The following is a 27,783-nucleotide window of genomic DNA, read 5'->3' as shown; positions in this document are numbered from 1 at the left end:
TGTTTGTTGTAATAGTTCAATATTTATTTAATGAGTGCGCTAAACATAATTTACAGTATAGAAATACCAAGACTACTCCACAAAAAAATTAAAACTCAAAATTTGCAATTGTGGCGCCATCTAGTGAGGTTTAAGCTTTGGGTAACCTAATCGAACCACCTTAACATCGAGAATCAACCTTTAGAATTAATTATAACAATTCCCTAATCTACTCCGTTTATTTAAATAACGTGACACGTCGTAGCGTCAATTCAATAAGTGGAATTACTGGCCGCGTAGCCAACGTTACAATCGTTAACGCTCCGTAGCGTAGCGTAGTCATCTCTCTCTATCGCTCTTCCAAATTAGTGCGACTGTGACAGTTGCGTTTCGTTCGCCACGGAGCGTCAACGATAGGCACATATTGGCTACGCGGACTGAGGTTTTTAGTGTTTTTACAAATAACTACCAACTTCTATATCATACAGTCAAGTGTAAAAATATGGGTGCACACATCTTACTCAAAAATATGTCCCATTGCATCTTATTCCAGTGTAATATATAAGAGCGTAGTACCATATTTATGAGACGATTCTCTCGAAACATATTTTTGCAGCTGACTGTACATGTGACATTAGATTCGCTATTCAAGCCGTGGCATAATGAAAGTTGTCATTCTCAAATCCCTCTATTGTATATCTAATTAGTGTTGCGATTCAATACCCATAGCAATAATATTATTAAACAGCACGTCGACCTCGAGCCTCGGGTCCGACCTGGGGCCGCGGGGCTCCCGGATGGAGTCCCCCGAGCCGCTCCACGCGTCACATTCGCTCGGAGCTCGCAAGTCGAACCTCCCGGCCGACGTGGACGGTATATTTGAACTACACGTCTCCTTCAAAGCCTCCTCTTGCAGCCTTTCCAACGTCTCTTTTTCTATTTGTTCCAGACGATCCAACGCGGTGCTAGCATCCCCTTGTGGTCGTGCTTCAAAGTCGAACTCGATGTCGATGCTAAGAAATAAAAATGAGTAAGTAAATGATGGCAGTTAGGCCCTCAGCACACGGCGTAAGCGTAAGAGAGGCGTAAGCGTATCGTAATACGCGCGTAGAACGAGAGCGCAACGAGCATGAACAACTTCAAACAAGTCCGCACACGAAGCGTCGGCGTAGCGTATGAAATTTCTAAGGCGCCTATACGTAATACACGTCTAAAAAACAAAACTTCTGACATAATCAAACAATAAAAAATCTTCACCTGGCGAGAAAATAAGATCGTAGATCGAAGGTAACTGACGCCAGCGACAACATGATTTCAACTAATACGAGTAAGATAGGTATCACTTATAAAACGATTGGTGCCCAGAACTCAGAGTCAGGCCAAGATACGTCTGCAACGATTTTGATAATGATAACCCAGCCTGTGGAAGTGTTAAGTAAACGTCATAATTTCGTAGAAGTTTGACTTTTAAAATAAAACTTGCACTGTCTAGGCTGCCAAAATCGCTGCCCACCTATCTTGGTTTGACTCTACGCGTCTCGTACTCGTAATGTTTATAAGATACGCTTACGCTGTGTGCTGAGGGCCTTAGGGTTATTAGTGTAGGTATCTATTATGGTAATTAGACCAATCGATTTTAGGTAAGTAGGAGATAGAAAGCTCTATTTCCACCTATACTATCTATTGCTATGGAAAAGAATATTTGGACAAAAATCTTACAACTTGTTTTGTTCCAAATTGTCTCACGGTTATAATATTGTGACGCCTATTCATAAATTCATTATTTTTAAAGTAAACAACTAACTCAAACACGCACATCCATGTTTACTCATCTTTGTTCACTCAGTCCAAGAGTTAAGCAATGGGAGAAACCGTTTAAACAGTAAGAAAAAACTACCAGTCCACGTGTAAATAGTACAGTAAGCTGCAGAGTTAAGTGACCCACCTGCATAGAAATTTGTTTGCAGGTGGCGTCATGACATAACGTTGAGAAATCGAGTTAAGTACCTGTCAATCCTGTCATCGGTGACCTTCGTGATAGGCTCTAGACTTTCATGTCTCATTATGTCATTATACTCGTATTTATGCCCACGCCCACTTTTGGGGACCCACCATTTTTCGAATGCTGTTAATAGGTAGAATTACAGTACAAAATCGAATCAAATGCCGTAACCCAGGTGTACCCAAGTTGGTACAATAGGCAGTAATGGGTTAATAGGGTCAAAAAAAAATTCCTTTGTTAAAACTTGTCCCCAAGTGGTATTTACAATAGTCCTAAGTATATATTAAACATGTTAGTGTTTGTCCCAGCGTACGTCGTATATTGTCGATGCTGCCTTTACTTGTGTGCGTGATGAACCACAGAATTACGCCGCTCCCCCCGCCCCGCTAAGTTCTATTCTATCAACGCCGTAGTTATTCCAGCCAGGCCAGGAGCTTATTTCGTTAGCCGGTTGTATCGCGGTGGAAAGACCGTCAGCTGTAAAATGAACAAGTAAAAAATACGTGCCTAACCGCTTTATTTCCGCAAAGTATGCGTAATGTGTATTGTGTTAATTGCGGGCACCTGAAGTCTTCAACGAATTTATAAACAGAACACGCCCACAGACACAGTCGGTGTTCCCTGGCCTTGTCAAGAGGTCCCTTATCGGTGAAAGGTGAAGAACCATGCTACTTTTACTACTTGCATTCTGGTCAGGACGGGTATCAGAGGGTATCATAAAGGATTATAAAATATGAACAATATTAGTGCAAAACTAACCCGGTAAGTTTCCTGAACTGAGCCCAATCCTCCACGCAAGGTGCGCGGGGTATCTCCTTCGCGACAGCGCGCATCGCGTTTTCAACACTCTCACTCACTAACAGCTTCTCTTCTTCTTCTGAAAAATTCAATTATGTATAAATTCATTGCAGTAGAGCACCAACTTTGACGCGACAGATTGTGGAAAGCTATAAACTTAATATTTTCATAGAAAATTGAATTGTCTTGACTTTCCCATAGCAAGTTCGTGCAGACTTGGCTTGGTCCGACCCTACCAACTTCTCAATCTTCAACTGCAATTAGCGCATGAGTCACCTTTTTTACATCATGTGTCGGCTAGTTGTTATACCAACAAACTAAATTTTAAAAAAGTAACATAGATCTGTACCCCTAGTGTAAATTTAATCGACATCATAACGTGACGAACGCGTTTTTTATTTCACATATATTTTCTAATCTTTCGTCAACTGACTTTGCGTAACATATTAAAAGTCGTATTCATCATCATCATAACTTAAGAACTTTGCTCTTGTCGATTGAGGAATTGCCAATCCTTTCTTTCCTGAGCCAGTCTTTTGATATATTGCTCATACGATGCATTATTTTTCACTCATTACAAACATTTTCTCTCGGCTTTTCAATTCTGCCTTCCAGAATGTTAAGAAAAACTCGTATTATGCAAGACATACAATACAACGACAATATAGTAAATTAAATGCAATCACATATTTTTAATAGAAGGACATAAGGAGAGGAGAGGCTTTACATGTATCAGTTTATGACAGCGTTATTCAGTGGTTTTTAGGGTTCCGTAGCCAAATGTCAAAAAACGGAACCTTTATGGATTCGTCATGTCTGTCTGTCTGTCCGTCCGTAGGTCACAGCCACTTTTTTCCGAAACTATAAGAACTATACTGTTGAAACTTGGTAAGTAGATGTATTCTGTGAACCGCATTAAAATATTCACACAAAAATAGAAAAAAAAACTAAATATTGGGGTTCCCCATACTTAATTAGAACTGAAACTCAATTTTTTTTTATCAAACTCATACGTGTGGGATAGGTCTTCAAAAATAATATTGAGATTTCTAATATAATTTTTTTCTGAACTGAATAGTTTGCCCGAGAGACACTTCCAAAGTGGTAAAATGTGTCCCCCCCCCCTGTAACTTTTAGAATAAGAGTTGTCAGAAAAAAAATTGGCGTCAGTCTCACCTAACGTCCACATACACAACTTACACAATTTAATCACCAATTTTAGATTTATGGTGGTATTTGAGCGCTCCGATTTAAAAATTCCCCCAAACGTCGTATCGTCGTGCCCGTATTAATGTCGAAAATCTTTCGTCCGCACCTCCATTTGATCGGCCATAGTCTCACAATCCAATCAAGTGGGATCGGCCAGCCAATTTCATTTTTGCGTCCACACGACTTGATGTAAGATAACTCGTAGACAGTAGACACATAAGTTATTATCTTATCTTAATTACACTACTAATTGCTTCAAGCTGTAGGTATAGTGTTAATACATTTTCATTAGCTTTTGTAATAAGAATAATTACAGGTAAATTAGGTATTTTAGATAAGGGCACTGGTTTATGGCAATGGTTAACGGCACCAATCATGGGACATTTAAGAGTAATCTGTAAAATTTCTACCGCTTTATGCTTTAAAAGTTGAATGTCGAATTCGTCCTTTATGTTTTTTGTGTATTTAATGAAAGCTACTGCAATTGGTCTCAATATTATTAACCAATTAAAACTACGGTTTTTTGCTCCAGTCATGGGATGTATGTCGCCATTAATTATCAAACTAACAAATATCAACGAAAAATTCAACTTAAGCAGCTCTTTGGCTCTTGTTTATGGTAAAAGATTGCCAGCGATTAAAAACTGATGGTAAATACTTGTTTTACGGGATTTGTCTATGCCATCCCATTACTGGTGCCTGTTCCATTATAGGGGTGTTTACTAAACATCTTATCAAATAGTTATTAATGGTAGACAAGGCATATTCTGAGGAAAGTTTGAGCATTGTATAGACAGCTGAAGTAATCTTTGAACGGGCCCATTAGGGAATGCAATAACCGGCCAAATTTCATAACCGGTTTCGGTTACGGTTATGCCCGAAAAATAACCGATAATAACTGTTTTTTCGAAAAAATTATAAATTTATAATCAAGTAAAAATTGCAGTTTTGATGAGAAGTAGGTAAATGCATTATTTGACAAACTTAACCTGACAAAAATATAATAATTTAATAAGGTCGAAATAAATGGCTATTTTATTTTATTTATTAATTTAGGTAAATGCATTTCTATGTTCTAACGTCGAAATACACGGCAAAAAACTCTCTAGCAAGATGCTTTTGTATTTCTTGTGCATTGACGGCTCCATCTATATATTTCAGACAGCCTACAACCTGTGACGACATGCAGCCCCAAATCATCATAGATGGTAGAAGCTTGATCTTGAGCTTAAGACTGTAAAATGCATTCGTTTTCTCGAATGTATTCAGTTCGTTCATTGCCAATTGCGACTTCAAATTTGGATTCATCACTTCATATTATAAATTAAATATTAGACGACCTGTTTTGTCTCACATATAAAATAAGACGTGAGATATATCGTTTAAAACTTTCGCGTTTTGAACACATTTTAAAACATATATATTTAAAACTGGGTCCATCGTGAAACGTGACGTGAGATGTTAATTTTATGACATAATTATATTAAATTAAATAACATTATTACACTTTGTACAACGCAAGATTAAACTGGTTTTAGTGACTTTCTCCCTTATTCATAAACCTGTACTAAAGTTACGATGCCGCTAATAATCGTTTGTCCTTTTCCGACGTATTGGTACGATGGAAAGGGATAAATGATTATTAGCGGCATCGTAACTTTAGTACACGTTTATGAATAAGGGGTAAATGTGTGTAACGTATTTGATTAATCATCAAAGTCAACCTGGGTTAAATACCAGTTTTTGAAATCAGTAATTGTACTTTAAAGTGTGACTAGACGAACTAAAATGCATTGGGGCTCGTACTTTAACATTGTTGTTTTCAGTTAAAAATGAACTTGCTTGTCCATTTTTTAGCAGGTTCGGTGACTAACTCTTTTCTTCTTACGGCAATTATCCACTTAAGTATTTCGTTTTTCTTACTTTTACTATATTTTTGGAAATTTGTAGTTTTTGCAGTCACTATTCTTGTTGTGTGTATCAATGTTTGTACAATTCGCAACAACTCATTTTGTTAGGATCATATTTATCTTTAAGGGGGTCCCTAACGCCAATGACCTTCTATCTGAATCCCTTAGTTTTCTAATGTCTTTTGTAGCTTATCATATTAACAGCAACGGCTGTAAGCATATTTACTTCAAATTTCAGTCTTCGAGATATAGCTGGCATCAAAGTTGAACAATTTTAGGCTAAAATACATGTTTACTGGCCATAACTTTTGTATTCATTAGTTTAAAATTAAAATCTCTGACCAATTTTTAGGGACGTCAAAGACGAACCAAAATGTGTAGTTTTCATACATGTAAAATCCTTCACAGCAATCGAGTAACGAAAAAAGTGTTTTATTAGAAAATGTGTAAAGAATATACTTATTAAAAAAAACACAAAAAAATAAGTGTTCATTTCTTTCAAAATCCGGCAGACCAGAATGGAGATAAAAGATTAAAGAACCGATAGCCGTTTGTCTTAGAATTCTATCTATAGTGCAAATGTAGGAGTAACGACTCAAAACTAGTCAAAAATCGATGTAAACCGCGGGGAACCCAATCAATGTTTACTCCAAAACCTATGACATCTAACAGCTCATGCCGCTCAGAGGCTCTACCGCGATCAATAAAAAACATTTCTGTATCTGCCTCTCTATCGCTTATGCAAGAACGAAAGAGAGGCAGAAAGTTAAATTTTGATTATTATACCACCACCCGGTTTGCACGCAGCGAATAGCGCTAGTTCGACTGTCAATCGTGATCGGGCAAAGGAGGCCTACCGCGAAAACCGAAATTCGCAAATTGCGAAGATCTTTCTCTTTTACTCTCACTAAGATGATTAGAGTGACAGAGAAAAATGCCCTTAATTGACGAACAATTGAAAATCGAAATTTTCACGGTTATAGTCCAGAACCTCAGTTTACAACGTTGAAATTAAAGTATCAATGTAGTCTACACTAGATTTTACAATTACATCGACATAGTGTAAGGTGTACGCCGAAAAAAAATAGCAAATCGATGTACAGTTTAACCATTTGGCACACGCATACTAGAAGTCAAAACAAAAATATTGACCCGCAGTTCCTAAAATAATTCCCTCCGGCCGTTTTGGCAACCAAGTTTCGTAACCAGTTGTCAAAAAAGAATATATCACCGTGTTAGGCCACTAGTTGCCCAAAAAGAATATCTATTCCTGTTTGATATCCAGTTACCAACGAAGAATAGAGCTCAGACAGTTAGAGAAAATGTGGCTAGTTTCCAAGGCTTCAAAAACAAACGTACATATAAAAGTACTTGCATACAGTGTTGGGAATTCAAGAATAAAATCATTATTTGAATAAGAATTTGCAAGAATAAAATCATGGTGAAATAAAAAAATTGAGCTTGCACAAGAAATTTATCCTCAGTATGTTGGGTACCGGTCTGAAGTCTGTTCGGAAGCATTCAAGATTCTGAAGCATGGAAATATACACTCCCCTTCGATCTCTGGCGTCTGCAAGAGTTTCTTTGATGTTTCGAAGCTCGACATTTTGCTCTGTTTTGTTTAATTTCAATTACTGTTATACGAAGCGACAATGACAACTCACTTCTTAAAGCAATAAGTCAAACATGTTATTTTTTTATCAATAATATATATATATATAGCTGTGAAATGAGAAAGTCTTATTTGGTGACCAGTTGTAAACAAAGACATTTAATTCCTTTTCGACAACTGGTTGCGAAACTCCACTGTCATCTACGGTAGTTGTGGTTCAGGAATAAATTTACTTTTTGGGCAACTAGTTGCGTAACAAGATTATTTCTTATTTTTCAACAACTAGTTGCCAGAACGGCCGGAGGGAAATAATTTCCGAGTGCCGAGGCCCCATATTTTTTTGTAAGGTCACTGTGGGCAAGACCGTCTACAAGGCAAGTCCGTCAACACGTTATAACTTTTAAATATGAAAGCGTTTGCCGGTTTAGCGTCGAGTTTATAAGTCAGTTTTTCGCGCTAGTTCCCTCACTCTGGAACAGATGGCGCTGTGACAACGAACTTCAGAGCAACCTGCCTAAACAAGTCATTACGTGTATGGAACTCGAAGTGATAATGCGACGTATAAGTATTTTCCAAAAAAAGGTTTACCACCCCATTTACGTAATATATTAAATATGAAAAATTGTGTTAATTTCGGATCTAAGCCCTATATTAACAAGTTTAGAGTACACTTTTCATTGTCTTGTTTCATTCTTTGTAAGGTATTCGAATACGAACATTTAAGCACCCATAGTATGGCTGATATCGTTACAAGACGGACTAACCTTAAACTACACGGGAAGTCCGTCTACTCGCCGAATTTTAAAAAATACTATTGTCTTTGCTTAATTCATGATTAAAATAGTCTGTCACTATAGCTTAACTATTATTTATGAAATTCTTCATCGTATTTGATTACAAGCGGTCACGTAGGTGAATAATTAACGGAGCTAGAATACTCCGACGTAAAAAATAAATAAAGTATGCCGGTCTTGCCCACAGTCACCTTATGTCAATTTTCTTTTTTTTTTCAGAAACCTATCGATTGCTTGATTGGGGTTAAATATGAGGATATCCCGTATCATTTGTGGTATATTGTACAAAAAACAAATCAGCCATATCGTATCGGGAGGAGCCCAAACTTGGTATGTTTATGAAAATTATTTTTGTTTTAATTTAAAAAATGGTTAAAATGTAATGAAGTGGTATATTTTTAGAATCGCCTCAGAAAGCCCTTTCATAAGATACCACACACGATAGGTTACTGAAAAAAAAATCACATACAAAAAAATAAAGGACTCGGCACTCCCCTCCTAAGGGATTTTTTTTTTAGAAACTGTGGGTCAAAATTTTTGTTTTACTTCTGGTATGCGTGTGCCGAATGGCTAAACTGTACATCAATTTGCGGTTTTTTTTCGAAATTGGGCTCTTACGGCTTCCACTAACATAATTATCTACAAGCTAGTGAACTTGGGCGAACCTAGTCATGCGTAGCGTTCACATTCTGTTATACCTACTAAAATGTGTACTTTACTAATTTCCCTATCTGAACAAACTGCACTCTTAAACAACTAATTTTACGTTATATTACATTAGCAATAGATAATACGTATGATCGACTTATGGCAGGTAAACGTGTAGGTACTTAGTTCTGTAGGTAATACACAGAATCTGCGCCAACATATTATCAACTGATTGTTGAACGTACTGACGTTCGGGAAAAACGTTAGAGTCAAACCATATCTTGGTTTGGTTTGAACAAGTTGTACCGAAGTTCGCAAATTGCGGGCATCTCTCTTTGCGCCTTAATTGGAGTTAAAGAGAAAGATGCCCGCAATTCGCAAGCTTAGGAGTTCGTGTTAGGCCCTCTGGCCCATGGGTTGCTCACTTACCCAAATGCGTCTGCTGAGCCGTCTGCGGGCGCCGCAAGGCTCTCGCTATGTTACCGCACACTGGGTGCTGCGAAGTCAATCTGCTGCCACTGTTGCGCCACTCCTCATCTGTACCAAAAAATAACACTTATTTACCTTAAGATTTTACCTTATTCAAGACTAAAGAAAGGATGCTTAGCACGAGGAATTCCGTACAATGTTCAAATTTATTTATTTAAACTTTATTGCACAGAATATATACAACAATGTACAAATGGCGGACTAACGCCGCGGCTTACGTGAGCGAATAACTCGCGAACGTGAAGCGGCGCGGGTGAATTCAATCCTTTGGTACCTACGGAATTGTCCTACGTGGGCGATCTCGTTGTGAACGCGAATGCCGTTGGGCCCCCGCGCCGCGCCGCGTCGCATTCGCGAGTTATTCGCTTACGTAAGCCGCTGCGTTAATGCCAAATGGCATTTTCTACCAGTCAATCATAGGCCCAAACAGAAATACCTAGAATTGGTGCAGAGAAAGAAATATATTGAATAAATAAGAAAAAAACAAACCATACTTATAAACTACATAAATAAATAATAACAATATATACACAACCATATATTTATAGAATACATACTATAAGTATAATAATGATGGATATTATTCGAACTCTTGTTTTAGCAAATGCTTACGTAACATCCGCTTAAAAGAAAACTTAAGTAAGGTCAGTAAGTATGGATAAGTGTAGCTACGAGGCAAGTGTAACTGACTTTCATATTACTTTAACTAATTGAGATATTGATACTGCTATTATCTGTTGTCATGAGTAAATAAACGATCCAATCAAATGTATTACGAGAAGTATCTCACAATTGTTTACGAGTTGCAGCTCACACGAAGCATTTATCTTTATAAAATTCGAAGCATAATCGTCAAATCCGTTTATTGTGAATAGGTAAATACTAAAATAAAAATCTTCAAGTAAATTTTAAAATTTCTTTTAAATAAGGGGAAATAAGGAATTAAGTAATGTGCATTTAAAAACGTAGCCTAAAAAATGAGTGACTGGGAAAGTATGTCTATCTCACTTGAGGCAAGTGTGACTGTGTGTTACACTTGCCCCGTATCAGAGATCGTAAACGATTATTTCTTGTATTATCAATGACTAAGATTTGCCCGCGACTTCGTCTGCGTGGACTTATTAATTTACGTACCTACCTTATTTTTTTATCTCACCGGTATGCCGGCTTAGACAACGAACGCCACAGCGCTATAGAATAGAAGGGTGTTTTTAGTCCGAAGGTACCGCGACGACATGTAGGTACCTATTTATTTTGCCTACGAAGCCGATGGTCCTGAGTTCGAATCCTGGTAAGGGCATTTATTTGTGTGATGAGCACTGATATTTGTTCCTGAGTCATAGGCATTTTCTATGTATTTAAGTATTTGTATATTATATATATCGTTGTCTGAGTACCCACAACACAAGCTTTCTTGGCTTACCGTGGGACTTAGTCAATTTGTGTAAGAATGTCCCTATAATATTTATTTATTTTACTAAATAGAGAAGGTAATTTTTGTTTTGACAAATTATTTTTTCAAAGCTCTACTAAATATTTTTTTCTTTAACGTGTATTTTTTACTTAAAAAAGGTTTTTGACCCCAGCTTGGAACATACAAGCTGGGGTCAAAAACTTGGAGCTGTATATGCCACAGTTACCCCGGATTATATTTTATAGATCATATCAGAAGTATATAGTATAGATCAAAATTAATAAATTATCATCGTTACGTATCATTGTTATTGCATTTTAATATTAAAGACTGTTGTCTAACGTGCACTAACAATTTAGTCACACCTCATTTTGCTGGGGAAGTGTGACTCTGACTCTACTTTCATTAAAGATCTTAAATACCATCTATAAATCATCAAACTAACATAAAACACATTGTTTTCAGCTAAAGTTGAACCTTATAATATTGTACCTTAGGGCACAGTTCGAAATCTAACTTTATGGTCTTGATTTATTAGTTCAAAGTTAACTTTTACAAAAGTATGTCACACTTACCCATATTTACTTTAGTTTAAAATGAGAGCGTAACTCAAATTATATGCTTTTAGGCGGCGGATACAGGAAAAAAAGATTGTTTTGCATAGAGCCTTAAAAACACCCATAGTATAGTCAAGTTAAGAAAAAGTATGGAAGTAAGTCGTGTAGTCGTGCTTTTTTTGGATTTGTTAGATGGCGCAACTAGATTGTTTCCCCCGAGTTGCACCGTTTCTATTATGTACGGAAGACCGTTAAATTTTAGGTATAAACTATAAAGTGCCGTAATTTTGGAGTAAATTAAAAGCTATTAGGTTCAAGCTAAGTAGTGTATAGAGAACACCTTGGTGCATAGTATATCTTAATTAAAAAGATGTGCAATGTATGATACCCTAAAAAATTTTTTTTTTTCGATTGCGGCTTGAGGATAAGTCAGTCGGTTGGTGCAATCTCAAGTTAAGCTTTTTAAAGCATTATAAACATTCAGTTAACTTTGCACGCCTGGGCAAATTATGGAACATGTATTTTTAATTATTTTGTACATTGTGCTTCGGGGGAAATTAAAAGAGACGTGAAATTTTTTAAAAACGGTACTTATCTAAAGACACTACATTTGCACTAAATAAAAAATAGATTTTTTTTACCGGAAGTTTGTCAAAAAGTAAATAGAATTAATCGCAACGAACTGCAAGCGAAGGTGGTTGACAGCACGCGGCGCGGGGCGCGCGGGGCGGGGAGATAGCGCAGCGCGCAGCTAGGGTTTGCAATATCCGACAATTTTTCGGATCCGGATACATAGAAATAGGATATCAAGAACGACTGTCAAACTTCAAAAGTGCGACCAAAAATGAAATGCAAGTTTGTGCGTAAATTGTCTATGTGAGATCAAAAATAGTGATGTCATGTTACAACATATTAATAATCTATCGGTGTTTGACTGCTTTATCGACTACTTATTCAAATGTGTTTGATTGTATAAAAAAATGATATACGAGTAGGTATGAAGTCGCTTCCCTTATGGTCATATAGGGCCCAAAAGGTGCCTTTGATGAAACCAGCATCATATTTTAGTATGTTGTTAAGCATGTTATTCTGACTAAAAAACCATCGGGAGACAGTTTCTAACGTGGTTAAGTCACCAGTTATGACGTCATCAAAATGGCCGGTGCCGTGTTCAGAATATTGCGTATACCACAGCAAGTATATCACATGTAAGCTTGTGTAGGGTGTCATAAAAAGCAAAATTAAATGCGCTACAATATTGTTTATACATTTGACCTTGTAAATACCATAGTTTGCGAGAAATTTTAAGTTTTATTTAAATTTTCCCGAAAAAAAATCCGTTTTTTGTTTTCATCAACTTTACTAGTAACTTTACAGGAAGAAATTGTATCAAGATATGAATGCTACATTAATAAGCTATAAAATTCCATTAAAATTTTGAAAATCGGTTTATAAACAAGCAAATTACACTATTTTTGTTCCATACCGGATGACACCACCAAGAGTCGGATGGCTGTTTCAATACAATTTGCAAGGCAAATGATGTTTAAGATAAAGGTAACTTAAAATATTTTCGATAAAAGTATTATTATCAAAATTAAGAATACTGAGATCGTTTTATTGTAATTTACTCCGGATCTAGCTAATTAAAGTTACACACTAATTAAACAAAAATATTTATTTTTTTACGTATTATTTTGTCCCAGAGCATGCACCTTCGCATGCGCAAAGCATAGTGTATTTAAATCCGTGTTTTACTCCCCCACACCCTGTACAGCGTTCTTTGCACTTGCAAGACAATAGCTCCTTGCAGAGGTGTACGCTGGTCCATCATTTTTCTTTCGCCAAGCCTAGTTGCAAGAATCTAGCATTTGTGGGTCTCTATTCAGGTAAATTGGTCCCAATGTGGGTCTGTTAAGCCCTTTTTATATGCTGTAGGAGAGCATCTTGTTGAAGGAATATACTCGATCGCTCTGGTTTTTCCTAAACAAGATCCCCCTCGCAGTATTTACATTACCTATTTGTGTCCCTACTGGGAAGTTATATGTAGGGTTTGCAATTAGAATATTGTGATATTCTAATTATTCGAATATCCACCAAAATAAATATCCGAATAAACTGATTTAGATAACAAAGAAATAACGTTTTTAACTATGTTTTAATACAATGATATCACCCCAACTAATTTTAAATGATTACTTGATTACTATAATAGCTAACATAATGTTATCTCTAAAACCGTACTTAATAAGGGGGGTTTATATCTGGATTAGCTGGTGCATAGTTGGAAATACATCCAATGCCTCACCTCGTGTTCATTCGTCATGAAATACTAACTATGAAAGCAATACTTACTTCACTGGATCAGTGACCCAAAAAGAATCTTGGCCTTTGATACAAGAACAACGTCACTCTGCTCTATTCTGCACCACTCCACGCTAGTTGGATACTCCGAGGGCGTTTTAGGGCTACTCTAGCTCGCTATTTTTCCTACGCTTTCATCTTCTCTATCTTCATCTCTGATGGGTCCCAGAATATTCCGCCAGAATTTCGTCTTCTTCACTAAGAACTTGTTCTTTTTTTTCTGATTCAGAGTCCAAGTGTAATACTTACCGATGTCATTCATCAAAATTTAATTATTGTCTTATAGACTTGAATCATGGACAGTCTACTGATCAGCTTGGACACTAGAACTCGGCGAAGCGCTGCTGAGCATCTTAGGGCATTTTGGATTCGAACATCTATCTCCTCTTCCCGATTACTTTAGGTAGGTCTTTTCTTTTCGATCTGCGGTGGCAGCATGGTTCTATTTTTATCACTTGTCACTATGCCCTTCATGACAAATGATAAAGAGCCGACCATCTTAGCCCTATTCATTTGGAGATATTCTAGTGGTTGATTATCAGACCAATTTTCTCTCCTTCCTACTCTACTATCCTAGCCTTGGCCTTCAGGTTGCTTTTGTTTTGAGCCTATAGCCCCAAGTCATCAAGATATCCAATGATCTAATGTTTGCATTAAGCAACATTCGCATTCATTGTATAAAGTTACTGTGTGACATGATGTACCTATCAAAATTGATGTGCTGTTAGTATTTGAATTGATTAAATATATGAAAATACTATATTTCAATGACAAAATGGTATGAAATTATTCATAAATTTCATTAGAAAATTGTTCCGGTTATAGGTCAATAACCATATTTAACGGATCCGTAATATCCGGATCTTATGACCCGATATCCGGATATTTCGGATATCCGGATCTCAAACCTTACGCGCAGCGATTGTTCCGAGACAGTTTGTTTGACACTTTTGACGGGCAACGAGCACAAATCTTTCTTCTGGCATTAAAACGGAACTATTGTTTTAAACAATCATTGAGTGAACTAAGTAGTCTAACGTTTTCGTAAGTATATGGAAAAACGCGATTTTTCGAATTTAACAAACATTGAGCGTACCTGTATTTAATTTGTTGACTTGTCTGTCTGCATACTCATAAACCCTACTATTTTTGCAGTACATGCCACTACTCGTGCCTCAAGAGCCGTGCTTCGTCGGTGCATCTACACGCGTTCCTTCTCTTGCCACTAATCACGCGCTTGTCGCTTCTGTGTATTTATTGCTCTACGTTTTGGTACTTGATTACAAAACTGCATGTTCCGTATAAAAATGCCAATTTTTTATGGGGTGCGAATGTAAACAAAATCAAATGAATATGATTGCATCAATTTCCAATAGTATTAAAATTTCCCCCGAAGTACAACGACAGTAAAACATGAAAAACTACTTTCCGGGTGTCGCACCATGGTGCGAATTTGACATTGGATTTAGATATTTTTTCTAATTATTTACTCAATTTGCACCGAGTACATTACTTTCCCCAGACCTAATAAACCAAAATAGATTTTTTTTTAATGTTGTTTTTTTTTTACCTGTTCCGTAGCTTAAATTAACATAAATAACACGTGCGAATTTAGATATAAGTGTTGTTAAACGTACGCCAAATTACACCGAGTACATCTTTTTTCTCTTCTTAGTTATAACCATTACATTATTTTCAGCCGATTTCACCCCTTTCCGGGGGGGTGAATTTAGTAACGATTGTATAAAGTTCGATTTTTAGCCCATACAAAACAATCCGTAGTGATTTTATTAGTCCTTAGAATTAGTTCCTGACTTTAGTGAAATTTGAGTTAATTTGACCGTACTACCAGTTAAAATAGACGAGATGTGTTATTTTGACATATGACTTGGGGCTTGAACTAGTTGAACTCTTGATGTCGTTGTTGACGCCAATATTACGCACTTTTGTAATTTCACATACTTAATATACCAAGAATTGTTTATCCTCATGGGGATAGCTAACAAAAAATTGTACAAATTCCAAAACCAGTTGTGAGTTATGACTTATGAACAAACAGCGTACTGACTTTATTAACAACTCGTAAACGTTATTGCAAACACATACATACATATATTATGTTTTCACCACGCCAACTGGTAAAGGCCCTATTTGATTGTTCAAAAACGAATGAGAAAGTTGCATTTCATCCACATGGGGACAATGTAATCAGATGCAAATTTTGAGTTGGTTCCTTGTTAGCTGATAGAATTGACTTTTAAATGATAATTTTATAATTACGTTTATTTGGATTTTATTTGGTTAGATTGTTTTTTGGTATTTCATAGTTAGTATTTCCTCGCGTTGGTGTGGTCAAGTCAAAAATTTTGTGTTTCAATCGGAGGCAAAGTTTGTTTAACCCTCGTGCCTTGAAACCCTCGCAACGGTCAAGGTCCAACTCCTCGAAGCACTCGCTACGCTCGTGGTTCAATTTTGGAATCTTTCCCTTGCTTGAGTATCAATATTATTACGCTGCAATACTACTGCAGTCGACTGCATTACTGCAGTAAATGCATAAAAAAAAAGATTTATCGAGAAATTCATATTAAATTTGTCATTTCTTGCAGTAATGTCACGCTGCAATACTGCAGCAGTAATGCTGGTGCAGTCTAAATCCGAACTTCACATTTATTTTATGCAACGTAACATTATTATTAAGATACCTACCTAAGGCTAGTTTGAAGTTGGGTAAACGTGTTATTGAGGGCATTATGTTTTTAAGTCCTTACATCAACAGGATCCACCAAGGGGTTATGAAGCTAGAAGACCCAAAAGTTATCTGTAAGGGGTCTTGCTATACTGGTCAAATTGTTTGCAAGAAATTATACGTGGACAAAGTGTAGGTACGGTCACGTCTGAAAATATCTATAAATATATTTTCAGACGTGACTATACATAAATAGGGTAGGGGGTAGTAGCTCACCAAATGCAGCCCAAAAATTGCCATTCAGGGAAAATAATGTAGGAAATGGTGTTGTATTCTTAGTTGGTGTTATCCTCTTACCTTCGTAAATATCTAAACCTCGGGAGGTTTAGATATTTTGGAAGGTAAGAAGAAAATACCATACTTCTTAGCGCTCATGCAGCGATGAAAACAAGCGATGATTTTTTTTTTTACGACAAACATATCCAATAACACTCTGCCAAGATTTGTGCAATTTGATTCCACTAATTTAGACGATATAGAGTGCATCTATGGAGGTACATGCGTAGACAAGACATACATCCTATGCCTGAAATTCATTAGTACAAGAAGGACCCGAACCACGACATCACTACTCGTGTTTATAATATCTGGAGGTAATTATTTACGGAGCTAGTGAGCGAGACGAAATTATCAGGAATTCTCCTAATGTGCACTTTACCTGTCCTTACTTTACCTCTGGAATATCTTGAATCCAGTTGAGAACTAGGCAAGTCAGTTAATTATGCTCACATGAAAGAGTTCTAAGTCAGACTGAGACACCAGTCAGAGAAGACGAAGCTAATGCAGCTTTGTGCACAAATATGAATTATGAACAAAGGAAAAGAGAAGAACAATTTCAAACTAACTATTACTATCTTGGATACCATATTATATACTTGCATTACTATAAAGTATGTCTTTTTATTGGGTTCCATTCTCTTCAAACTTTTCTACATAATATTAGGTCTACTTGGGTGGCTCACAAGTTAATATTTTGTTTCATATCTTGTAAACAAAAAAACTATGAAAGTTACAAGAAATCAAACAAAAAATTAACTTGAAAACCGCCCAAGTAGATCTAATATTATGTACTACGAAAGTACCTACACGTACGGATGCTTATGTAGATGTGCACGCACACATACATAGCTAGTTTCAGATACAAAATAGAGATAGCGCTTCGAAATTAGTTTTTTACATTTTTATTTGTAATTTTATACATTTGTACACGTTTTATTGATATACTTCCATTTTATGATTTTTACAATTTAAATTTCTATTGTAATTTCTATCTTTTGCCCTTGTCGGCAAGATGTTCAGTACACATGCACCGAACACGTGAACACGTGACAGGCGCCCGCGAGTCCCGCGACCCAGTTTAGTTTGGTGATGCGGCCGCTTGCACAAGTTATAATGCACTTTTCGGAACCGTCGCGACCGAATGCATTCCTAACAATTTTAACATTAACATTGTAACAGTTTTGTACTTAACATAATTCATGTAATATAACAGTGTAATAAACATTCTGGCGTATTTTCTGGACTTTTAACAACCACCACAAGCTCGCATCCTCAACACAGATAAAAATATGAATTAGATGACACCGACGAAATAGATAAAATATAGACGTTATATATAAAATATATGACTGAGCACAGCCCGGCGCTCGTTCCCGAGTGGAGTGCGCGGTACTGGGCCGCGGCGGAAGTTGAACGCGCGGTCTCGCTCCCACACACTTGATCGTCGCCGATCATATATATAACTAAACCATATACAGTAGGAGCGTGTTACCCATGAGCGTGTTCAGCATATGTAGCCTGCTCGGCGCTCGTTCCCGCGTGGAGTGCGCGGTGCTGGGCCGCGGCGGAAGTTGCACGCGCGGTCTCGCTCCCACACACTCGGTCGTCGCCGGTCTTCGACGGGAGGGACGCAATGGGCTAACAACATCCACATCAGCTTCTAGGCTCTGTGACAGATAAAGTCTATGACTTAGCTACTAGTGTGTTATGATAATACATTATAATAGGTAAGTAACGAAATGCAAAGAAGAAAGAGATGGTATCAGGTAACTAGAAGTTTTTTAGATTAAAACCGTACGTGACTCGGTTGCTAATTTTGCTTGAGCTGTTGTTAAACGGGATCTCTAGAGCTAATCAAAATATACTCAAGAGCAATAAAACCGGGGCAATTTCTATATTTCTAAAAAAAGAAACCCTAAGGGATAGCGGACGCCCGCTTGTAACTAGACGCAATAGCAGATCTAGTTAACATATAAAATAATAAAATTGGCACAAATAATCGGTCCATATCGTTTTCATAAATTAAAAACCTCAATCATTATGTTCCAATATTAATCGATATACTAGTAAATAGTATGTATATATCTAATAAATTAATTCCATAAGTTTAATGGAACAGAAACAAAATATTCCCACGAGAAATCCTAAACAACAAACAAAAACTTTAACTAAATCATGTTTCGTAATGGGTCGTTAATCAGAAAAAGTGATTTTTAAAACTACTCAAGAATGGTACTCGAGTTTAAAGGGTAATAAATTAGTCAGACGTATACGATAAGTACGATAGAAACGTCTAACACGTCTGGTGCGTTTGCCGAGTGTTATAAATAGCGCAGTTTTAAGCTAGAACGGGCATTATATTTTTGACCGTCGGATTGTCACTTTCTTTGGCTTATTCGCAGACGTAAAAACAAAGGTTGTTATTTTGACAATTGAATGTTTGACATTGCGTTGCTACTATGCTGCTCTTTGTCAATCTGTTCAATTGTTATTTTAGTGTCAATACTTACTTATTTTTGTGATTTTCTGTATTTTAGAGCCAGATCAGTGTCCGGTTGCATGGTCAACCTACCGAGTACACCTAACCTAGCAGTGATAAGCAGGTTTACTCGGGAATCCGGTAGAGAGTTAGGTCCAGGTCGCGAGAGGGGCCTGTCGTCAAACTTTTTACCAACATAGGTGACGATTATAATACGTTCTCTTCAAGGTCTGACAGAGGGGAATGAGGCCGGGTCTCACGTATGGACCATTAGGAGTAATCCTTGCTCATTGAAATCTGTTGGTAATTAAAGAAGCGTTGTCTTGTTAAATATATTTATTTATACACATTATATACATGGTTAGGGCACCTTATTCGTCTGTAGGTCTGTACCCAGGCTTCGGTCAAAACAGCGGTGGGAGGCAATCACACAGACACTAGGGTTTGCTATACCTCGGTTTTGTCGGCCGAACGTTTAGACTTTAGAGCTTAAATGAGGGTCCCTCTCACACACACACACTCCTCCTAGTAAAAATAGAGGTTTGCCTCTAGTTTTACACACATTAGAAATTAGAATAGGTGAATTTGGGGTAGAGTTAGGGTAGAGTCAAATGTCATTATTTGGGTGTTAGGTTTATTTCTTTTCTTTCACATTTAGTTTGGTTGTATACAATACTAAAATCATTAGAGTTTTAACTGTTTGTAGGGTTCCGTAGCCAAATGGTAAAAAACGGATCCCTTATGGATTCATCATGTCCGTCTGTCTGTCCGATTATGTCACAGCCACTTTTTTCCGAAACTATAAGAACTATACTGTTCAAACTTGGTAAGTAGATGTATTCTATGAACCACATTAAGATTTTCACACAAAAATAGGAAAAAAAAAAACAATAAATTTTGGGGGTTCTCCATACTTAGAACTGAAACTCAATTTTTTTTTTTCATCAAACCCATATCAAACGTGTGGGGTATCTATGGATAGGTCTTCAAAAATGATATTGAGGTTTCTAATATATTTTTTTCTAAACTGAATAATTTGCGCGAGAGACACTTCCAAAGTGGTAAAATGTGTCCCCCCCCCCCCCCCTGTAACTTCTAAAATAAGAGAATGATAAAACTAAAAAAAATATATGATGTACATTACATTACCATGCAAACTTCCACCGAAAATTGGTTTGAACGAGATCTAGTAAGAAGTTTTTTTTTACTACGTCATAATTTTTTTTATTCATTAAACCCATACGTGTGGGGTATCTATGGATAGGTCTTCACAAATGATATTGAGGTTTCTAATATCATTTTTTTCTAAACTGAATAATTTGCGCGAGAGACACTTCCAAAATGGTAAAATGTGTGCCCCCCCCCCCCCCCTGTAACTTCTAAAATAACAGAATGATAAAACTAAAAAAAATATATGATATACATTACCATGCAAACTTCCACCGAAAATTGGTTTGATTGACGAGATGTAGTAAGTAGTTTTTTTTAATACGTCATAAATGGTACGGAACCCTTCATGGACGAGTCCGACTCGCACTTGGCCGCTTTTTTAAGTACAAAATAAATTAAAATCTATTTTCAGTAGCATATGGATGGGTTACTGAGGATCGTACATTAAGGTTTATTCATTTTTACATTGGGTGAGATAGGGGAACAAAGTTATTTGAGGACATATGACAATTGAGCTTATCTATAACTGGGGTAAATAAGGGTATTAAAGGGTAAATAAAGTCATAGTACCTGGGCGACCGAGCTTAGCTCGGTTATAACTATTTATTGTAATATGGTGGTGTATAGGTGATAATCTTAACTACATTTTTTACTAAATTAAACTTGTCTAAAACAATAAAAATTAAAAAATTATATATAAACTTGATATAAAAAAAAAAAAAAAAGTTAGTCACCGGGCGAGATTCGGACCAGTAACATTCGTTTAGCAGTCCGCGTCTTAACCCGCTGGACCAGACGGACAGTGACCGGCAACACGAAATTAGCGACCATATTCTGCGTCGAAAGAAAAACGCATGAAAACTCGAAAACACGCGTTTTCCCAAACATAAGACTAATCTAGATAGATTGTATACCCCCAAAAACCCCCATATACCAAATTTCAGCGAAATCGTTAGAGCCGTTTCGTACAAGAATTGCTCGTTTAAAGGTATATGATTTAATAGACGATTGTTTTCAGTATTCCATACATTAATAGTACATTCAGATGAGTTTCTTGGCGTTTCTTCTCATCTGAAATTAGGTTACGAAACGCTGGTAGAGTAATATTATATAGTGCTTAGGAATACCTATTTAAAATAAAATAAAATGGGTATTATTTAGCCTAGAGACCCGTCTTCATCCGGGCGTGACAGTAGATAAAGTATGTTTGTACGTACAATTCTTTGCAATATTTACTTATGATTACAATGTTTACTTATACATATTTTCCTTTAGCTAGCTAGGATAGCGAAAGGGATATATTAATTAAAAGGAAAATATAAGATTTAAATTCCAAACAAAAGGGCTTACTACTGTTCACGGTAACTGGTCACGGTAGGGCCCGGTAGGAGATAAATTCTAAAAAATATATAATACTTATTTACTAAAAAAATTTATTGTCAAACAATAGTGTTAATATTTTTTATACCGTAGGCATATTTACAAATACATAGGATATTTAGGGATAGTTTTGAGAAATCCAGATCGTATCAGTCTTCACATAAAAAACGAAGGGTACTAAGGTTCACAACGTAAATACACTAGTCGATCACATGGCCAAATTTATTTATTTTCCTACGAGTATTTACATTTAATTCTGGTTGAATTTTAGTTAATTAGTTTAAAAGTAGAAAGGGTACCTAAGTACACGCTCCTCCATACAAACTTAGTGTCCATTTTATTCCCTGAATGTTGACATTAATATGGTTTTTACACAATTATATTTATACTCGTATTAACTATAGCTATGAAGCTTCATTTATTTGACTTTTTCCGATTTCGTGCCCAGCCCAATACAGGTTTGATGTGACTTTCGGCCCGGCGACGACATATCCGCGTAAACAAATACGATGGCGAGATTTCGAAGATGCGGGGGTTTAGACTCAAGTATGATATAGGTAGTATTACTTTTTCTGTGAATCACGTTTAAGGGTTTTACTATTACTTATAAAACTAACCCTATGAAATAAAGAGATATACTTATAAGTTTAAATTGTTCTTACTAAGAAGCGATCCTTATAATTGAATTAATGTACCTACCTCTAGTTGTGAATTGGACGGTCCAGGTTGCGGCTCCAGCGACACGTCAGGAGTCATGGAAGTGGCCGTGGTGTCCACCTCGCACTCGCTGTCCGAGTCCGAACTCAACGTGGGCTTCAACTCTGTTTCAAGATCATCCTCTGCCAGAATATATGTACATTATTTATACCGAATCATACTATTTTATAATTGGACCTTAATTAAATGTTTATTCCTCCATTACGCAAAAAGGGCCTACTGATTTCGTTACACACAGAGTTTATAATTTATAACCTGAAAAAGACATAGGATAGGTTGAGGTACAGCATGTATAGCTCTGAATTCATCTCCCTAGGTTGATTCATTGGGGTTGCAATTTAGCACGAGATATATAAATCTCATCGTTATAAATATACTCTCCTGGTAGGGGTAGTATATATATTTATAACGACTTCTACGAGGACAATTTCTTGGGCAGAAGTTCTTAATATTATGAGGTCTATCGGCACCTGAACCTACTCTTCCGGGGCATGTTATCTAGTCTCATCTCTGCCATCAGATTATCAGGTAACTCTTACAATCTAACGCTCTGTGTATCGAATCATATGTCACATAGACTCTACATCACTCTCTCTCGCTCTCCCGTTTTACTCTAGCAAAGCAAAACGAGAAATGCTGCTTCGATCCTTGCGCGATAGCATCCGATAAAGAAAGGAGAAGGACGCTTACTGCGAGGAATTTCGTACATTGACCTTCCTGTTCCTATCTCTATTGCAAGCGCATAATTATAGTGCTGTGCTTCTCATACAGTGTCATGACCGCCGGCATCATGGGCGGGACAGCAATATAATTACGCACGTGCGAAGAAGATAATAACAGGCGGGTCAATGTATAAATTCCTCGTAGTAAGCCTCCTTTCTTTAGTGGGCTACCTCGCAAAATCAAGTGGCATCACAAAAACTCTGGCTAACCTTCATCGCCGTGCATCGGACGGTCGTCTAAGTACTGCAGTCTGGGAAGAGCAGTCTCGACCCGCGCGCGATAGTCCTCCGCGTCCGCCAACGGGGTGCCTCGCAGCGTCAAATTGCGCAAGGAATCACACACGCCCAAAGTCCAGAGCCGACTTGAGTCTGCTATCGGGTTACTAAGAAAAATATGTGGAAAAAATTTAGGTTTGGATTGTGAATTAACAGACTTCCCTTACAATTTGAAGCTAGATTACAAGCCCTATTGCTGGAGGCGCATACATTTCAAGTTACCCCCACTAAATTCTGTCATATAATCATATTATCCTAGAAACGTATATACTAGTCCTATAAACGTAATAATAACATGACCATACTTTTAGACATTACTAACTTTGCTAAATTCAACGTATGCAATTTCTGAAGGCCGGCCAAGAGTTGAATGTCGCGCAGTCGGTTACCGGCGGCGTGGAGCTCCCGCAAGGCGCCCAGGCCCCACACCCCATCGAGGCTCGTCAGACCGCAGCGATTTATGCTCAGGATCTAAAGACAACATTACAAAAACAACGGATACTTATTTTGACTGGGTTGGTGCAATTTTTCTCACACAAATCATTAAAACTTTGAAATCCTTACTAATACCGTTGAGTCATAGTTGCGCGGGACCCTGTTGTACCGCAGTGATGATTGATCACGACACGCCTGGCGACGTTTCAAGGTCATCCAGAACTTCGTCGGGAGTGTCGGGACGCAATAAAATTTGGAAGCCAACCACACGTTCTACAGATTCTACCTACATGGTCGGTTGTATATAATCGTTGCCGACCGTGCAGTTAGGCGCTAAAGAGTCGGCTTACAGTTCTTTGTCCGTTTCAGACTCGTCAATTCAGTAAATAAAATGCTAAACCACTACGCTAGAGTCAGACGAAGCTAAGTTGGCAGCGATTTTGATAGCCGAGCCCTAGCCTGTGCAATTGTTACGTAAACGTCATAATTTTATAGAAGTTAGCACTATCTAACTAACTAACTAACTGCTGCACTATCTAGGCTGTCAAAATCGCTGCCAAGTTATCTTGGTGTGACTCTAAGCGCTTAAACTCTAAGCGGTTAACCGGTTAAACATGGAGTTACTACGGTTACCAGTACAATTTGACACTGGGTTAACGGTTCAACCGGTTATCCCCGGGTTAGTGGGATGGTGCAAGTGGCGCTAAACCGTTAACCCACTGCCATTAACCGGTTAACCCCGGGTTAGTGGGAAACTACCTAACGCTTTCGCTTATTTTAGTGATATAGGTAGAGAAGCGGATATCGAAATTACGATTTTTGACGTTAGCGGTAGGCCCATTGAATCGGACAGCTTCACAGAACCTTTAAACGCGCAAGTCCGATGCCAAGGTCGCGCAATGTCGCGACGGCGCTGCCGTCAAGCGTGAGCTCGCGCAGCCTCGGCGCCAGCACCGGGAGCCGCCGCAGCCCGACCTGCTCCGCGATCACGCGCAGCTTCGCCTCGCGGATGCGGAGAACTTCCTCGTCAGTTTGAGCGCCACTCGATTGTTTCTGGTCGAACATAAATTTTAGAGCAATAAAGAAAGCTGCTGGGGCAAAGTCGATTCTTGTGAGCTTTGTATCGCTTTGTCGCCTGTGAAGCAGAAGTGTGGTTTGAAAAGCTTCTGCTTCACAGGCGACATTTGAAACTACTGACGTTAGATAACTCAATTGTTGAAATCATAATGAGAGAATAGATACACTTTCACTCTCAAGAACATGAACCCGCCATGCAGAATTAGAAAGCTAGTAACTTAAGGCCTAAAGTTTTGACATATGGCTAATCCTTACATTTACATGCTAAATTAGTTTAGTAACTTGGAGAAATAACGATGCTAATAGAAATCGTAAGGTAAGGGCTCTCGCTTGGGGTCGTTTACTTATATTATTTCTCCAGGAAGTTGCTGTTAGTAAGATGTATACCTACGCTATTATATAATAAATAAGTCGGTAATCTATTGCTTTGGTCCTGTATTAAGCCCCCTCCAGACTATGCGCGTGAATCGCGGCGCGACTTCGCGGAGCGAACATACCGCGACGTTGACGTAGACTCCACACTCGCACAAGTTCACGGCGAGCGAAGATGGCGCAGATCGGATTTAGTTTGCGGCAACGCACTGATTCAAACTGGGAACTGTGAAATTGATTTTTGGTTGATCAAGTTCGCACCCAATATAACCAAGTAGCCGCCATAGAAGGTTATGACAGTTCAGATTAACCGACGCGAGTGTGGAGTCTTGCAAGTTCGCGCTTCGCGTCTGCTTTGACGCGGGCCAAATACCGACAAAAAACGGGGAATAAGGCGCGAAGGCGTGAACAATCTGCGAAATCGACGCGAGGGCCCTCCGCACTCGCGTTCGCGGCTTCGCGCCTCGCTTCGCACACGAGTGTGGAGGGCCCTTTAGAATAAGATACGATGCTCTTGTGGCCGGACAGGTGGTGCTCCATCTCCGGCGGCTGATAAGATATATTTTCTGTGTAGACACCCTCACCAATAGCTCGATGAGCGTGAGATCCCGCGGTATCACGATGCGCCTGTAGCCGGGCAGGCGGCGCTCCAGCTCGTCTTGCCCCGGTGGCTGCTCGGGCTCGGGAGGCGGCATAGCCAGCGCCCTGATGTATATGTTTTTATAGTGACTAATATACCAATATACTCGTAGGTAGTTTCACTGTGAGTGAAATTAAATCCTAGTAACTACGAGTATAGTCTGGTAAACACAACTTGTCAGTCAGAAGCAGGAAAACTATACTCTACCCTTTCTTTTGGGTGCTAGCATTAGTGATAGCGTAAGTCAAAGACAATATGATTCTATCGATGTTTGAAATGAGACAGTCCTGGGCCAAACTATATATCCTCATTAAGATTCAAGGAATGGATTTACTATCGAACAACTTGATTAATGACCCATTGTGAAACATTTTTACATAATATATTATTAGTAACGGTCAGGTTCCCTATAAGTATAGTAGTATCAGGGCCCACTCCATATTCGTTCGCGACCCACCAATGGGGCGCGACCCATAGTTTGGGAAATACTGCTCTAAAGGCAGGGCTCTCGCCGGCCCTCGAGCCCGCGAAAGGGGACAAATTCTAACAGCCCCGGCCTGCGAAATCATACAAATTCCATATAATCCATAACAAGGTTAGGGTGCAATGGGGTTTGCACTGTAGTACGAAGATTACTAAAGGAGTGGATTGGGGTCAGTTTAACAACTTACACGTCGGTGAAGTCGCGGGCAGATACAATTTAATAAATGGTACCTAAACAAAGGTGTCGGTCGCAAATTTTGTGGCTCGGGAGTACTTGTGCTTGATATTTCAGAAGGCGAGGGCGATGGCCCGACACTTGGCGTCTGGGGAGCGCTGCCAAGTTCTACAGAAGGCGCTTCGTGGCCAGGCATCTTTACTGGCCAAATAACTGAAGACTACTCCATAAACCTTCTAAAAAAAGTAAAGGTGTTACATTATCATTTTTCAGGACACTTTTTGCTGAGAGGAACATAATAAAGGTATATATTGTTTCCTGTCCCCCCTTAGCAGCAAGAAAGCATCTGGCGAAAGGATAGGGTTATTGCTCAAGTTTCCGTCCAGACTCTAATTTTTATACACTTGACGGAGAAGCGAATAATATATTTCATTTTTAATTCGGAAACATCTTTTTTATGTTGATGAGTTGAAGAGTTGATGAGCTTAGACATTAAGGTTTGCTATAAGTCTATATATGTGTTGCAAGGTAGGTTTATATTTATATTACCTCAAGTGGACAAAAACTAGAGCTGGGCGGAAACTAGCGCAATTACCCTACACGTAATAACTTCTTAAATTATTACCCGACTGAAGTTAGCATAGAACAGATATTTATTGCTAGAATGCATGATTGTATGTGTGCCCCTGGGTACATCTATCGTCCCCCTGTAATGTACATTATTGGGGGAAGGCGTGCCTGGGAGCTACAGATTTCAACTTCGTTCCTCCACCGGGCACGACCTCAGTCTGTCTGGTAGATATATAGATATTACATGTCCCGTACATACACTAGCCAGAGACCAAAAGATTCTTCATTAGTAGGTCATAAAACAGCGACTGCAATAATTATGAATCTGCCTTAAATATCCTTACCGTCGAATTTCTTAATATTAAATGTTCTTTTCAACGTTGTATTCTGCTAATTAATCACGGAAAATTATTTATTCTCTATTCAATTGATTTTATTTACAAATATTATGTCCAATAATAATCCGTTGCCATAGTGACAACCAAA

At 38.1% G+C, this 27,783-nt stretch overlaps 1 protein-coding gene across 2 annotated transcripts; it reads right to left on the bottom strand.

The window, feature by feature from the left end:
- On the bottom strand, positions 1-27,783 carry LOC133517206 (uncharacterized). Of its 2 annotated transcripts, none has more exons than XM_061850411.1 (11): positions 27,642-27,783; positions 26,784-26,963; positions 26,014-26,134; positions 24,845-25,033; positions 23,868-24,016; positions 23,480-23,652; positions 22,530-22,669; positions 18,294-18,468; positions 9,382-9,489; positions 2,741-2,858; positions 1-992 (listed from the first exon to the last, which is right to left on the bottom strand). In XM_061850411.1, the coding sequence occupies exons 2-11, from the start codon at positions 26,921-26,923 to the stop codon at positions 683-685; spliced, it is 1,623 nt and encodes a 540-aa protein (XP_061706395.1). In that variant the 5' UTR covers positions 26,924-26,963; positions 27,642-27,783; the 3' UTR covers positions 1-682. The 2 variants fall into 2 exon arrangements, with proteins under 2 accessions (XP_061706395.1, XP_061706396.1); XM_061850412.1 differs by having other exon boundaries at positions 26,784-26,960; positions 27,642-27,726.

Source organism: Cydia pomonella, chromosome 4 (genome assembly GCF_033807575.1).
Source record: "Cydia pomonella isolate Wapato2018A chromosome 4, ilCydPomo1, whole genome shotgun sequence".
In the NCBI taxonomy this organism is placed as follows: Eukaryota; Metazoa; Arthropoda; class Insecta; order Lepidoptera; family Tortricidae; genus Cydia; species Cydia pomonella.
This window is presented reverse-complemented; position numbering and strand designations above follow the sequence as displayed.

Excerpts from the sequence above, each read along its gene's own strand:
- LOC133517206 (XM_061850411.1), bottom strand. The coding sequence starts at position 26,923 with ATGCCTGGCCACGAAGCGCCTTCTGTAGAACTTGGCAGCGCTCCCCAG. Across the intron at positions 24,017-24,844 it reads TCGGACTTGCGCGTTTAAAG|ATCCTGAGCATAAATCGCTG; the intron begins GTTCTGTGAAGC and ends TGTTGTCTTTAG. Across the intron at positions 23,653-23,867 it reads CATACGTTGAATTTAGCAAA|TAACCCGATAGCAGACTCAA; the intron begins GTTAGTAATGTC and ends TATTTTTCTTAG.